This window comes from Moschus berezovskii, chromosome 12, assembly GCF_049115385.1.
Source record: "Moschus berezovskii isolate FMDL1 chromosome 12, NW_MosBer_1.0, whole genome shotgun sequence".
Lineage (NCBI taxonomy): Eukaryota > Metazoa > Chordata > Mammalia > Artiodactyla > Moschidae > Moschus > Moschus berezovskii.
Window position 1 is genome coordinate 6,109,773 of NC_142471.1, and position 15,311 is coordinate 6,125,083.

At 42.0% G+C, this 15,311-nt stretch overlaps 1 protein-coding gene across 2 annotated transcripts in view; it reads right to left on the minus strand.

Moving 5' to 3' along the window:
• PCNX2 (pecanex 2) overlaps positions 1-15,311 on the minus strand; it is a 309,056-nt gene that overhangs the window by 224,699 nt on the left and 69,046 nt on the right. For both annotated transcript variants that reach the window (XM_055424272.2, XM_088842460.1), the window contains one exon: positions 10,674-10,819. In XM_055424272.2, the coding sequence (XP_055280247.2) occupies positions 10,674-10,819 (146 nt within the window). The remainder of the gene's footprint in view (positions 1-10,673; positions 10,820-15,311) is intronic.

Consider the following 15,311-nt stretch of genomic DNA (forward strand, 5'->3'; position numbering starts at 1 on the left):
TGTACTTATCCAAAGCTTTTATGTTTGGTAACAAGATTTTACAGTTTCTTTCTTTCTTGCATTATTACTGCTTTTTTTTTTTTTTAAGCCATATTTAACTCCCATTTTGTGTTATTGAAACAAGTGAAATATAATCCCTTTGGGTGTCCCTGGCCATTATACCAGGTTTACTGGGAGAAGACTGTTAATTATTCCATCCACCACAGTGAAATGTGTTTCAGAAAAGGAGCTTCACTGACTCCATTAAGTGGAGGAAGGGGATACATTACACTTGACTAACGCAAGCAATCCCTTTCACATACAGTCACAGGGGCCAGAATTTGCTGCTCCGTTTCAGAGGCCAGGAGAGCTCCGGCCAGAGAGCCGTCGGTGCAGCGGGTCTGACCCCAGTGTGTCACTGGGTGATCTCTCCAGAGACGCCATGTGAGAGGTGTGGGGCAGAGAGATGAGCTCATCCAGACATGGGGTGTTATCAGCGGGTGTGCAAAGGGACAAGAAAGGGAGTGTCAAGATGCTGATATAAAGGGGCTAAAGGCAGGATCATGGGGAGGCAACGAGGGCTGCTAGTGGGAGGAAGTGGACCCATCACAGTGCAAGAGGGTATGTGGAGACATTGGATGGAGGTAGAGGGAAAGCAAATTCCCTGGTGACTCAGACGGTAAAGAGTCTGCCTGCAGTGCGGGAGATCCGGGTTCAATCCCTGGGTCAGGAAGATCCCCTGGAGAAGGAAATGGCAATCCACTCCGGTATTCTTGCCTGGAGAATCCCATGGACAGAGGAGCCTGAACGGTTATGGTCCACAGGGCTGCAAAGAGTTGAACAGGACTGAAGCCATTTAGCATGCACGCATGCACGCAGAGGGGATGTGAAGCATGAACTGAGGCTGGGACTACGACATCAGAGGTGGAAGGCTTCTCTGAAAGGAGGAGATGCGGGGTGGAGTTATAGGAAGGAACAGTCGAAAGGGAGGACGGTGTGGACCCCAGGTCAAGAGTTTAGATGGACTAATCACTAGAATTCTGAGTGAAGTGAAGTCGCTCAGTCGTGTCCGACTCTGCGACCCCATGGACTGAAGCCTACCAGGCTCCTCAAACCATGGGATTTTCCAGGCAAGAATACTGGAGTCGGTTGCCATTTCCTTCTCCAGGAGATCTTCCCGACCCAGGGATTGAACCCAGGTTTCCCACACTGCAGACGGATTCTTAGCCTCCTGAGCCACCAAGGAAACCAAGAATACTGGAGTGGGTAGCCTATCCCTTCTCCAGCGGATCTTCCCGACCCAGGAATCAAACCGGGATCTCCTGCATTGCAGGCGGATTCTTTACCAGCTGAGCTATCTTATATTGGCCTATTTTTGTCCATGTACCTATTGGTCTTTCCCATTAAATTATGATCATTTTTAGATGGGAACAATTGGCTACTTCATCCTTGGCATGCTCAGGCACTCCCGAATGATTTTAATTAATGGATTTTATTTTTAAAGCAGCTTTATTTTTTTTAAGATTTTTTTTAATGTTAACCATTTTTTAAGCCTTTATTGAATTTGTTACACTATTGCTTCTGTTCTTTATGTTTGGGGTTTTTCGATCATGAGGTATGTAGGATCTTAACTCCTCAACCAAGAATCAAATCCCTACTCCCTGCCTTTGAAGGTGAAGTCTTAATCACTGAACTGCTATGGAAGTCCCTAGAGCAGTTTTAGATTCACAACAAAATTGAGGAGAAAGTGTTAAGAGTTCCTACATAGCTCCTCCCTCCAAATATACACCCACCTTCCCCCACCATCAACATCTCCCACTAGAGTGCTACATGTGTTTTAACCGATGAAGCAACACTGAAAAATCATTATCAGCTGAAGTCCATAGTCTACATCATGGTTGCTTCCTGGTGATGTACATTCTATGGGTTTAGACAATGCTGTAATGATACATGTCCACCATTACTGTATTATGCAGAGTATTTTCACTGCTCAAAAAACCCTTTTTGCTCTGCCTATTCATCCGTCCTCTCTAACCCCTGGCGACCACTCATCGTTTTACTGTCTCCATAGTTCTGCCTTGTCCAGATTCCACAATGAAATCATACCGTATGCAGCCTTTCCAGGTTAGCTTCTTTCACTTCAGTTCAGTTCAGTCACTCAGTCGTGTCCGACTCTTTGCGACCCCATGAATCACAGCACACCAGGCCTCCCTGTCCATCACCAACTCCTGGAATTCACTCAGACTCATGTCCATCAAGTCGGTGATGCCATCCAACCATCTCATCCTCTGTCGTCCCCTTCTCCTCCTGCCCCCAATCCCTCCCAGGATCAGAGTCTTTTCCAGTGAGTCAACTCTTCGCATGAGGTGGCCAAAGTATTGGAGTTTCAGCTTTAGCATCAGTCCTTCTTTCACTGAGTAATACACTAAAGGTCCCCTGTGTCTTTGCATGGCTTGATAGCTCTTTTCTTTCTCCTGTTCAATAATACTGACATACCACAATTTGTTTATCCATCACCTATCAAAAGACAGTTACTTCCAAGTTTTGGCAATTATGAATAAAGCATCTATAAATGCAGGTTTTAGTGTGGAAATAAGGAACACGATTGGTAGGTCAAACTGTACTAGTGTGTTTAATTTGTAAGAAACTGCCGAGCTGTCTTCCAAAGTGGCTGTACCGTTTTGCAATCCCACCAACAATGACAAGAGAGTCCTGCTGCCCCACACCCTTGCTGGCATTTGCTATTATCAGTGTTTTGGACTGGGCCTTTCTAATAGGGGGCTTCCCTGATATTTCAGTTGGTAAAGAATCCACCTACAATGCAGGAGATCCCGGTTCAATTCCTGGGTTGGGAAGATCCGCTGGAGAAGGGATAGGCTGCCCACTCCAGTATTCTTGGGCTTCCCTTATGGTTCAGCTGGTAAAGAATCTGCCTGCAATGCAGAGACCTGGGTTCGATCCCTGGGTTGGGAAGATTCCCTTGGAGAAGGGAAAGGCTACCCACTCCAGTATTCTGGCCTAGTCCATGGGGTTGCAAAGAGGCAGACACGAGTCACAAATGTTCACTTTCTAATAGGTGTGTGGTGGCATCTCATCATTGTTTTAATTCATAATTTCCTAATGATACAGTGCGGGAATGTGGGAGCATCTTCTTACACATTTATTTGCCATCTGTATATCTTCTCTAGTGAGGAATCTGTTCATATTTTTTCCCACTTTTTAATCAGGCAACCAAGAGGTATAGAAGTACAAAAATGTAAAGAACTCAGATATTAAGATGCTCATGTTGAAAACTTTTTTAAAAACTGGGGGAGGGACAATAGATATTTGGTGAAAAGTGAAATTTATGTATTTTTTATTCTCTACTATGTACTTTTGATAGAGCTAAATATATTTGTTTATCCAGTTCAGGTCTATAAAATACATTATGTATTCTTCAGTTTGCTCATAACATTTTGAAGTATCTATCTAAGACTATCTGAAGGCTTAGGAAATAAAACAAAAATTTCAATTAAAAAAAAATGTTTTCTATTTGGAGAGAAAATATAAAGTTCCTAAAAAGTAATTTTTCCCAGGTCCTCCTCCACCAGGACTCCATTCCTCTACCTCCCCACCGTCACTCCCCTCCCACGGTTCCTCATAAATCCTGGGTGAAGCAGTCTGCTCACTGGGCAAGGGGCGTCATGATTAAGGCTATGCTTTAGGGAGATTTATCTCGCAGAGGCTAACAAGACACACTGAAGGGGGAAGGACAAACAGTACTCCAGAGAGAAGTAACCGGAGCCTGGGAAAGTGACACACCTGGAGAATCAGAGGGGACGTGTGACTTTCAGACGCAAAATAGAACAGGGCAGAAATGACTCCGATTGGATGGATTAGGTGCCATAAAAGAGTGAAAGAATTGCGATGACTTTAAGCTTTCAACCTGGGGGAAAGGCTCACAATGGCAGAAACTGGGAAGGAGTGTGCTAACGGCAGCTGATGCACGTGTTTGCGTAACGTAAGTGCTGGGAACGCATCAGTGAATGAGGCTCGTGGAGCCTCCTTTCCAGTGGGCAGTGACATAAGCAAGTAGGACACACAGGGTAGGAACATGGTAGACGATCTGAAGAGCATGAGTGCAACAGAAAAGTGAAAAGAGCAAGCTGAGAGCAGTTATGAGTGTGTGGCCAGAGACCGGATGGGTTTTAAACAGGAAGGTCAGGCTAAGTCTCTCTAAGAAAAAGCATTTGAATGTATGGCAAAACCACTGCAATATTGTAAAGTAATCAGCCTCCAACTAAAATAAATAAATTTATTTTAAAAAAAAGAAAGAAAGACCAAAGGGTCAGCCGTGCAGTTATCTGAGGGAAGCGCGCACCGGGTGGAGGGAACAGCCAGGGCAAAGGTCTTCAGGCTGGAAGAGGGCCTGGCGTGGTGACCCACAGGAAGACCAAGAGGCGACCAACACTCTGTAGTGTTAAGAACAGTATGTGGGAGATACTGGGGGAAATGTTTGGTGCAGCCGCTACAGAGAACAGTAGGGAGGTTCCTTAACAAACTGAAAACAGAGCTGCCGTACGATCCTGCAATCCCACTCCTGGGCACACATCCAGAGAAAACCGTAATTCAAAAAGATACAGGCACCTGTGTTCACAGCAGCCTGTTTACAACAGACAGGACATGGAAGCAACCAATATGTCACCGACAGAGGAGTGGATAAAGAAGATGTGGTATACATACAATGGAACACCACTCAGCCATAAAAAGAACGAGATAACGCCATCCGCAGCACGGACCATGAGATTATCACAGTAAGTGCAGTAAGTCAGACAGAGAGATAAATATCATATGATATCACATATGTGAAATCTAAAACACAGCACAAGTGAACTTATCTACAAAAGAGAAACAGACTCATACACGGAAAGCAGACCTGTGGTTGCCAAGGGGGAGTGCGGTGGCGGAGGGATGGATTGGGAGTTTGGGATTAGCAGATGCAAGCTATTTTATATAGGACAGACAGACAGACAAGGTCCTACTGTATGGCACAGGCAACTCTGGTCAATATCTTGTATTTTCAATTATGGGATTTCCAATACCATAATGGAAAAGAATATATATGGATAACTGAAACACTTTGCCTTACAGCAGAAATTAATGCAACATTGTAAATCAACTAGTACTTCAACACATTTTGGAAAAGAATAGTGTTCAGGGAGAATGGGTGTGAGCAGTTGATGCTCTTACAGTAATCCAGATGGGAGACGAAGTAGCTCAAACAAAGGTGGCAACATTAAAGATAAAAACCGCAGTAGATACATTTGAAGGAGCAGTAAACATAATCTACGAGAAATTGAACGTGGGAGTGAACAGAAAGAAGACTTAAGAATTATTCCATGATTTTTAATGAAAAGTTGGGAGGATAAAGTAGCCATCAGCTGAGGTGGGGGAGACCACAGGTGGCGCAGGCCTGGGATGAAGTAGAGATGAAGAGCTCAGTTTCAACTCTGATTATGAGATGTCAACCCCATACTTAGACACACAAGTAAAGAAGTCAGGCAACAGGTCCAGGGTGGAGACCGAAACTGAGGGTCACTGGCAGATTAGTGGGACTTAAAGCCATGAGACTAAGTGTGATCACTAAAGGAAAGCGGGCAGAAAAACAAAGACCAAGGGCTGAGCAGCTCCTGGAAACCAACAGGAAGAAGTCACCTGCAAAGGGGACCAGGAAAGAGCTACCGACAGGGCAGGAGGAAATCCAAGAGAGGGCTGAGCCCTGGAAACAAGAGCGTAAACCAAGAATGAGAGTCCAGGGACAGGACTGACAGGATCAACCATGACCTGGACCAGGGCGGGCTCCACGCGGTCCTGGGGTCAGAAGACTGAAAGCAAGGGGGTTATGAGACAATGGGAGGAGAGGAACTGGAAGAAAAATAACATGCAATGCTTCAAGGAGCTCTGCTGCAAGGAAACCTGGAGAAACAGGACAGCAGCTCAGGGAAAGTGGTCCAGAGGACTTGGAAAGATGGGAGATATGAGAGCACATCCTCACGATGATGATGATGGTGAGTTTGCCCGTGCTTCTCACATGCTTAGCTCCCTGCTGTATTGCAGATCTGTGTGTTTCCTCCTCAGATAAGGCTTCTGTCACCACCTGTCCTGACATCTATGTCCTCTTCCCCCAAGTTTCTCTATCTCAGGCCGGTGTGTCTTCCATGGCACCCAGTACTGTTTTCTGTCTTAGCCCACCTTCCCCCGTGGAGTCAGGCTTCCTGAGAACAGGGACTGTATGTCTGTTTCATTCATTGCTCTATTCCCAGGGCTCCTTATAGAGCCCAGTGTGGAGTAGGTGTTTTGATTTTTTTTAAGTGTTGAATGCACAAATAAATGAATGAAATGATGCTTAGATGGACAGCTTTTTGCTTTAGATGCTAACCTGATAAACTGGTTAAAGAAAAAGTAAACCTGGGTGGTTTGCAAGATGAGGTAATAGCAGAAAAGAAAGGAATGGAAAATGATAAAAGAAAAGACACAAGTCTGAAAATATCTAAGCAGAATGGATGGCAAACTGAAGGCAAACAGAAGAGGCTGTGATCATAGACCCAGGATGCTACCATGATCAAGGATAAGGAAACACATTGAAGGAAGATGAGCCTGAATTCCACAGAAAAGTTAAAAAACATCAAACAGAAGTCCCTGACCTGGGGGAGTTCAGGGCAGTGATTAGTCTGATTTCATTGCCTGTTATTCACCAAATTCTTCCAGTTTCTGCCAACACTTCCAAGTTTGTTTTCTATTATATATGTGTTTTCTTTCCAAGCTTTCATTTTGCAAATTAAAGTTATCTCACCCATGTGACTTTAAATACTCCCAGTGAATATCCAGGGTAATTTATGTATACATTTTGAAAAAGAAACAGTTCTGGCTGTCAAAAACGTAAAATTTATTGTGTGAACCCCTGTTTTCTTAAACAGACCTTTCAGATCATCACTGAACTAACAAGGTGAGCTAAGGAGGTGTGCTATGACCCAGGCCACGCTGGGGTGGTGACTTCTCACACCTGTGCCTCTGTGTTTTCACAAAGCTCCCAGGTGGGCCTGTGTGCCGTGTGCTGTTCCGCAGTCCCAAGCTACTCGGTTTTTCTAGGTCAGTGTTCTGGGTTTTCCTTCCTCCTGCCTCACTGTCAGCTGGGAGTCATGGCGTCCCCTCCTCCCCTCTTAATTGACTGCCAACTAGAAAACCAGATCACCAAGCTTGCAGGTGGATGACTGAAAGTAGGATTAGATGGGCTCTGAAGAAAGGGTGATCTCTCCTTTCTAAGGGCCTAGGTTTCAGTGTCTGCATTTGGCAACATCTACTTTGCCTAGAAAGGAATCTGGTGGGCTACAGATTCCACAGGGTCACAGAGAATCGGACACGGCTAAAGTGACTTAGTAGACACACAGCACACACACTTTGGCTACAATCATTTATTTCATTTTTAAATTATTTTCTTCTTTCTGGGTTCTGGGCCACATTCCAAGTAATAATAATAACATGCACGTGTGCTCAGTCACATTGGATTCTGCGACCCCATGGTCTGTAGGCCTCCAGGCTCCTCTGTCCTTGGGATTCTCCAGGTAAGAATACTAGAGTGGGTTGCCATTTCCTTCTCCAGGGGATCTTCCCAACAACTAATATTTAAAGAATTCTTTCTATCATTAATTTGGTTTGATCCTCACATCCTCCCTGTGATATGGTTTGTTGGGGTTTTTCCATAACATCTTATGGACTTTTTGGCCAACCCAATAGATTACCCCCATTTAACAGGAGACAGAGGGTAGTGGTAAAGAACCCACCTGCCAATGCATGGGTTCCATCCCTGGGTCAGGAAGATGCCCTGAAGAAGGGAATGGCAACCCACTCCAGTATTCTTGCCTGGAGAATTCCATGGACAGAGGAGCCTGGTGGGCTACGGTCCATGAAGGCACAGAGCTGGACACGACTGAAGCACTTAGCACATAAGGCACAGAAAGTTTCCGCAGCCATCCTAAGATCATGGCACTAGTAAGTGGTGGGAACTGGACTGAATCACAACAAGGATCTCCAGAGTCCAGGGCTCCCACGCCAGCTGAGGGATCCGTGAATAAGGCACCAGGGCTGTCTCTACTCAGGTCACCCCTGGGCAAACAATTTAAAGCCCAGCACCAGTGGTAAAGAGCCCAGCTGCCAGCGCAGTAGATGTAAGCAATGTGGGTTCAATCCCTGGGCCAGGAAGATCCCCTGGAGGAGGGCATGGTATTCCTGCCTGGAGAATCCCATGGACAGAGGAGCCTGGAGGGCTACTGTCCATGGGGTCGCAAAGAGTCAGACACGACTTAGCAGGTAACTTGCAAAAGAGGTGATTAAAATGATTTAACACTATAACCTTCACAAGATGATAATCATCTTCCTCATCATCCTTTTTTAGATCTTCACTGGATTTTCAGCTAATTTTCATCAGTGAGTGGACTTTAAAATAACAAACCCAGAAATCCATAGAAATATTTGTATTTAATATGAAGGGTTAAGGCAAGTTAGTTCAACTTCCAATAATTTCTTTTTAAATGAATATTTCAAAAACACTTCTCATCTAACAGACTGTACTATCTTGAATTATTTTAGTTAAGTATGAAGTCTTCATCTTAAGTGTGTGCCCCTGGGGTAACATAGTGTTGTTAGAAAAACCATTATAATTCCCTTCCCTGACTTGTGGGTCCTGAAATTTACTGTTGTAATTTTGCATGACTATAGTTTTCCAGTATGTGATCACACCATTTAAGACATTATGATAACAAGTAGTCACTGGGGGACCCACAACAGCCAGGCAGTCAACCAGCCTTCCCACTACCCCACTGACTGGCATTTAACTGTGAAACTCTTGTGTTTTTGATGACACCATTAGTAATAGCATCTGAATCTCCAAACCCACAACCTATGAATATCACAATCTATTGTTGTTTAGTCGTTAAGTCATATCTGACTCTCTTGTGACCCCATGGACTGTAGCCCACCAGGCTCCTCTGTTCAAGGGATAACTGGAGTTGGGCTGCCATTTCCTTCTCGAGGGGATCTTCCCGACCCGGGGACCAAAACCACGTCTCCTGTATGCGCAGGTGGATTCTTAACCACTGAGCCACCAGGGATGCCCCCACAATTTATCTACTCATATACGGATGCACGTCCTGGTTCCTTTTAGTTTTTAATGCTTATAAATACAGACATTAAAAACATTCATATGCAGTATTTGTGTGGATGTTTTCAAATCAGTTAGGTAGTTACCTAAGAGAACAATTAATGAATTATATGGTAAAACTGTTTACTTAAGAAAACTACCCATCCTGTCTTTCAAATTAGCTGTACCATTCTGTTCTTCCACCAGCAATGAAAAAAGGGTTTTTTTTGTTCCACATTCTTTCCAGCATTTGCTATTGTCAGTTTTGTTTGATTAAACATTCTCATAGTGTATAGCGGTATCTCATCATTGCTTAAATTTGCAAATCTCTAGTGGTGGGCTGCTGTCTATGGGGTCGCACAGAGTTGGACACAACTTAGCAGCAGCAGCAGTTATATAAAATGATAAGCCTATTTTATGTACTTGTTTGCCATTTGGATGTCTTCTTAGATGAGGGTTCTCTTCAGATCTTTAGCCCATTTTTTAAAATTAGGTTGTTTTCTTATGATTGAGCTTTAAGTAGTGTTTGTATATCTTGGATATATATCTGATGTGTGCTTTGTAAATTTTCAATTTTTTTAAGTCTTTATTGAATCTGTTACAAGATTGCTTCTGTGGGGTTTTTTTGTTGTAGGTTTTTTTTTTTTTTTTTTTTTTTTTGGTCACAAGGTATATAGGATCTTAGCTCTCCAACCAGGGATCAAACCTGCACCCCCCGCATTGCAAGGTGAAGTCTTAACCACTGGACCCCCAGGGAAGTCTCATAAATAATTTTTTCTGTCAGTGACTTGTCTTTTCATTCTTTTATGTTGTCTTTTTGCAGAGTAAAGTTTTAAATTTTAATAAAAACATTGTTTTAAAAAGGATCACAGTCTAGGCTTCTGTATACCCTGAGGAGGGGGATGGAAATGAGAAGTCCCCTCTCTGGTCCCCAACTCCATCATGCCTGAGTCAACCTGACCCCTGCCACCCACCTCCACCTCCCCACCCAGAACGCTCAGCTCCTGCCCCACAGCACTGCATCTTGAGAAACAGTGATGAGAAAGAGTAATAGGGTTTAAAGGAAAGACTAGCATCCAAAGTATAGGATAAAGTATTTAGAACCAAGTCCTGAAAGGAAAGGGTGAGACATCACTCCTCACCCCCACCATGTCCCTCCTTCCCTCCCCACGCCACATCCACGCACCCAAGCCCTGCCTTCGACACGGCAGCTGCAGGCTCTCCTACAAAAGCTGGCAAAAGATGAGCAGACCAAGGCATAATATTGTCCCCAAACCTTAAGACTAAACCATGCTACCAAATTCTCCTAGTTCCCATTTTAACCGCTCAACGACAATTTCTTCATTTGTCAGGATCTCACTGCTTCAACTCTGGGTTTGCAGCACAAAACGTGGACACCATGGAAAAGCCCCAGAGAATTTCAGCCTGAGGCCAAACTGCTTATTGTCAGCAAGCAAGCGCACACTGCCATGCCCCACTTGCATCCTTCCCCAGCACATGTGCATGCCTGGAGGCTTACCTATCAAGTAATGCCAGCAAGGTAAGGCGATCATACCAGACTTTAATCCACTTGCCAGGAAAAATGATAAACTTGTAAAACTGCTCTCGGTTAAACTTTCCTTGTGTGGAAGAACAGGATGAATCTTCCAGATCCTGACTCAGATGCTTTTAGATACCGAAAGAAAAAACAGAGAGAGGGTTTCACATAGACATGTTATTATCATAAAAATAAGCCTCCTGATTTAAAAGTACCAAAAGCAGATGTTCAAATTCTGAAATGGAAACCAACATAGTCCATAAAACAAAAATGGGCACCCTAACAAAAGGATAATGATCAACAGAAAAGGTCTTTTTTTTCCAGCTTTATTTTTTGTACTATTATTGATTTACAATGTTATGTTAGGTTCAGGTGTACAGCAAACTGGTTCAGTCATACATATACATATATTCATTCTCTTCTGTATTCTTCTCCCTTATAGGTTATCACAAAATACCGAGTATAGTTCTCTATGCTATACAGCAGATCCTTGTTGCAGAAAAGGTCTTTTTCACCAATACATTTCAATTTCATTATAATGTGACATTAAAATTATGCTACTTATATCAAAATACTACTGTTAGGCCAGGAAACTGCCATGAAAGTAATTATTATGAAAGATCAGAATTCAAAAAACGGCATTAAATGACATAATTTTTGAAAGGTAAGTTATTTAATGTAATGCCAAGATAAATATTTAAATTTTTTAAAGTAAAAAGATTTTCATCCACAGTACATAGGTCCTTAGTGAAGCCCAATATAAGAACCGAAATATTTGTCAGAAAAAAATAAAACAGAAACAGGTGGAGGAATTTAATCTCAGATTTAAAACATTTTCACCCTAAATTCATCTCTGATTGGATCTAATCTAGTGGAAAGGAATTCAATTTTGAAAAAAATTAGTCTCCATTCATTTGCTGAACAAATACTTAATGAGCCCCAGCCCCCTGCAGACCTTCTACTTCTAATCTGTGGGGTTGTGTGTTTTTTTTTTTTTTTTGTAACTGTGGTTAAAAAAATACATAACATAAAATTTATATACCTTAACCATTTTGTATGTATGCATTTCAGTAGCAATAATATTCATATTATTATTCATGTTTTCATCTTACGAAACTGAAACTCCGTCCACATTGAACACTAACTTCCCATTCTCCTCTACTTTCTGACTCCAGGAATTTGACCCCTCTGGGTACCTCCTATAAGTGGAATCAAAGAGTATCATTTCTTTGTGACTGGTTTATTTCATTTATCATAATGATCTCAAGGTCTATCCATGTTTCAGGTGTCAGAATTTTTTTTAAGGCTGAAAAAAATTTCATTTTATGGATAGATCACATCTTGTTTATTCATTCATCTGTCGACAGACACTTGGGTTGCATCCATCTCTTGGTGGAATATTCACTATTCACAGCCGTGAATAATGCACTGTGAACATGCACATGCAAATATCTGTTGGAGTCCCTGCATTAGGCTCCTTGAATATACACCAAAAAGCAGAATTGGTGGATTATGCTAGCTTGCATTTTTATTTGTTTGCTTTCGTCCTATATTTTTCCGAAAAGGATTTTCAGTAGGCTCTAATTTCCTATAGGCTAAGCTGAAGCTCCAATACTTTGGCCACCTTATGCAAACAGCCGACACATTGGAAAAGACCCTGATGCTGGGAAACATTGAAAGCAGAAGGAGAAGAGGGCAACAGAGGAAGAGATGGTTGGATGGTGTCACCGATTCAATGGACATGACCTTGGGCAAACTCCAGGAGATGGCAAGTGACAGAGAAGCCTGGCGTGCTGTAGTCCATGGGGTCACAAACAGTCGGACATGACTTGGTGACTGAACAACAACATAACACACAGAAGACTGGGAAGAAGGACCAAGATAAATAAAGGGAGGAGGACAGCATGGAAGAGCAGCCGTGGAGGTAAAGCTACCTTTTAGTGGTCTCGTTCACTCCTCTCAGACTTACAGAGCAGAAGGTCATACTTGGGCAGACTGCATAATTTTTCCTTAATTCACTGAAAGTCGCTGATGTCAAAACACCTGGCATGCATAAGGGCAACACATCTGCTTCACTGGAGACCATGTGGAACCCTCTTAGGAGGCTGACTTCCCCATCTCTCTGTTCCCAGATGCTAATTCCCTGACTCAGCTATGGAGCATAGAGTTATTCAGACTATAAAATATTAACACAAAAAGCATTTAAAGGGAAAGTTGATCCATTGTGAAGGTAAGATGCAGGTTGACAATATACAGGACGGATTGGGCTGTATTATTAGAGGTAAGTTGAGATTATAAGTGCTGCTTGTATCTACAATTTGACTCCAACAGAAAAGAGAGCCTCGAAGAAACTTCCTGCTATCATGTCAGCAAGAACAGCATCTTCTTTAATGACAATGAACTTATGAAAGTCAGAGTGTTACTTGCTCAGTTGTGTCTGACTCTTTGTGCTCCCATGGACTGCAGTGTGCCAGCTCCTCTGTCCCTGGAATTCTCCAGGCAAGAATACTGGAGTGGGTTGACATTCCTTTCTCCAGGGGATCTTCCCGACACAGGGATTGAACCTGGGTCCCCTACATTGCAGGCAGATTCTTTACTGTCTAAGCCACCAGGGAAGCCCAGTGAACCTGTAATTTATAGTAAATCTTCCTCTCAGAAGAGATCCTTTCCATTTATGCTCCATGAACTAAGAGTGCAAATAAGAAATAAAACACGTGTACCAGCTGAGTAGGGTTTACCATTCTGCGATGTGCGAATTCAGTATGATGTATAAACATGTCTAGGATAAGCAACAATGAAGATGACAACATTCTTCTGAATAGTAAGAAAATACTCTCTTTTAGACAGTATTTTTAGGGAAGGTCACTATAAAAAAAATCACATGAAGACTATGTCTACACCTTTTGCAAAACTCATTAAATATTTTGGCATATTGTGTTATTTATTGCTGCTTAAATGAAAATCATCTCAGAATTTAATATAAAGAAAAAATGATTTGACTTCTGTGTTAGTTTGCTAGGACCACAAATGGGATGTCTTAGACAATAAAACTGTATTTCCCCCAAGCTACCTGAAAAATTCAAGAGTTCCATAAAACTAATAAGAATTTTGATAATATTAATAATTAATACTTATTATTAAAGGCATAATTTTGCCTTCAGTTCAGTTCAGTTCAATCGCTCAGTCGTGTCTGACTCTTACATTATCATTAATCTTCAAAACCTCATAATAACTCTTCCACAGATGCAAACTATCACATATAGAATGGATGAGCAACAAGGCCCTGCTGTACAGCACAGGGAACTATATTCAATATCCTGTGATAAACCATGATGGGAAAGAATATGAAAAAGAATACATATAACTGAATCACTTCGCTGTACAGCAGAAATTAACACAACATTGTAGATCAACTATACTTCAACAAAAAATTTTAAATGAAAATAAAAAAATTAGTCTCTTCAAGAGTTCCATAACTAATAAGAATTTTGATGATATTAATAATGGCCCCTGAAGATAGCCTCTTCAATAAGTGGTGCTGGTAAAACTGGACTGCTATGTGCAAAATAAAGAAATCAGAACGATAATACCACACACAAAGATAAACTCAAAATGGATTAAAGATCTAAGTGTAAGACCAGAAATTATAAAATTCTTAGAGGAAAACATAAGCAGAACACTCGATGACATAAATCAAAGCAAGATCGTCTATGACCCACCTCCTAGATTAATGGAAATGAAAACAGAAATAAACAAGTGGGACCTAATTAAACTTAAAAGCTTTTGCACAGCAAAGGAAACTACAAACAAGGTGAAAAGACAACCCTCAGAATGGGAGAAAATAATAGCAAAGGAAACAACTGACAAAGAATTAATTTCCAAAATATATAAACAGCTCATACAACTCAATACCAGAAAAGCAAACAACCCAGTCAAAAAGTGGGAAAGGGACTTGAAGAGACATCTCTTCAAAGAAGCCATACAGATGGCTAACAAGCACATGAAAAGATGCTCAACATCACTCACTATTGGAGAAATGAAAATCAAAACTACAGTGAGAAACCACCTTACAACAGTCAGAATGGTCATCATCACAAAGTCTACAAACAATAAATGCTGGAGAGAGCATGGAAAAAATGGAACACTGTTGCATTGCTGGTGGGAACGTAAACTGATACAGCCACTATGGAAGATGGTATGGAGACTCCTTGAAAAGCTAGGAATAAAACCACCACATGACCCAGCAATCCCACTCCTAGGCATATACCCGGAGGAAACCAAAATTGAAAAAGACACATGTACTCCAAGCTTCATTACAGCACTATTTACAATAGCTGGAACATGAAAGCAACCTAGATGTCCATCGGCAGATGATTGGATAAAGGAGTTGTAGTACATATATACAAGGGAATGCTACTCAGCCATAAAGAGGGACACATTTGAATCCATCCTACTGAGTGGACAAACCTAGAGCCTATTATACAGAGTGAAGTAAGTCACCAAGAGAAATATAAATACTGTATACTGACACATACATATGGAATCTTAAGAGATGGCACTGATGAATTTATTCTCAGGACAGCAATGGGAAATCAGACATAGAGAACAGAGCTATGGACA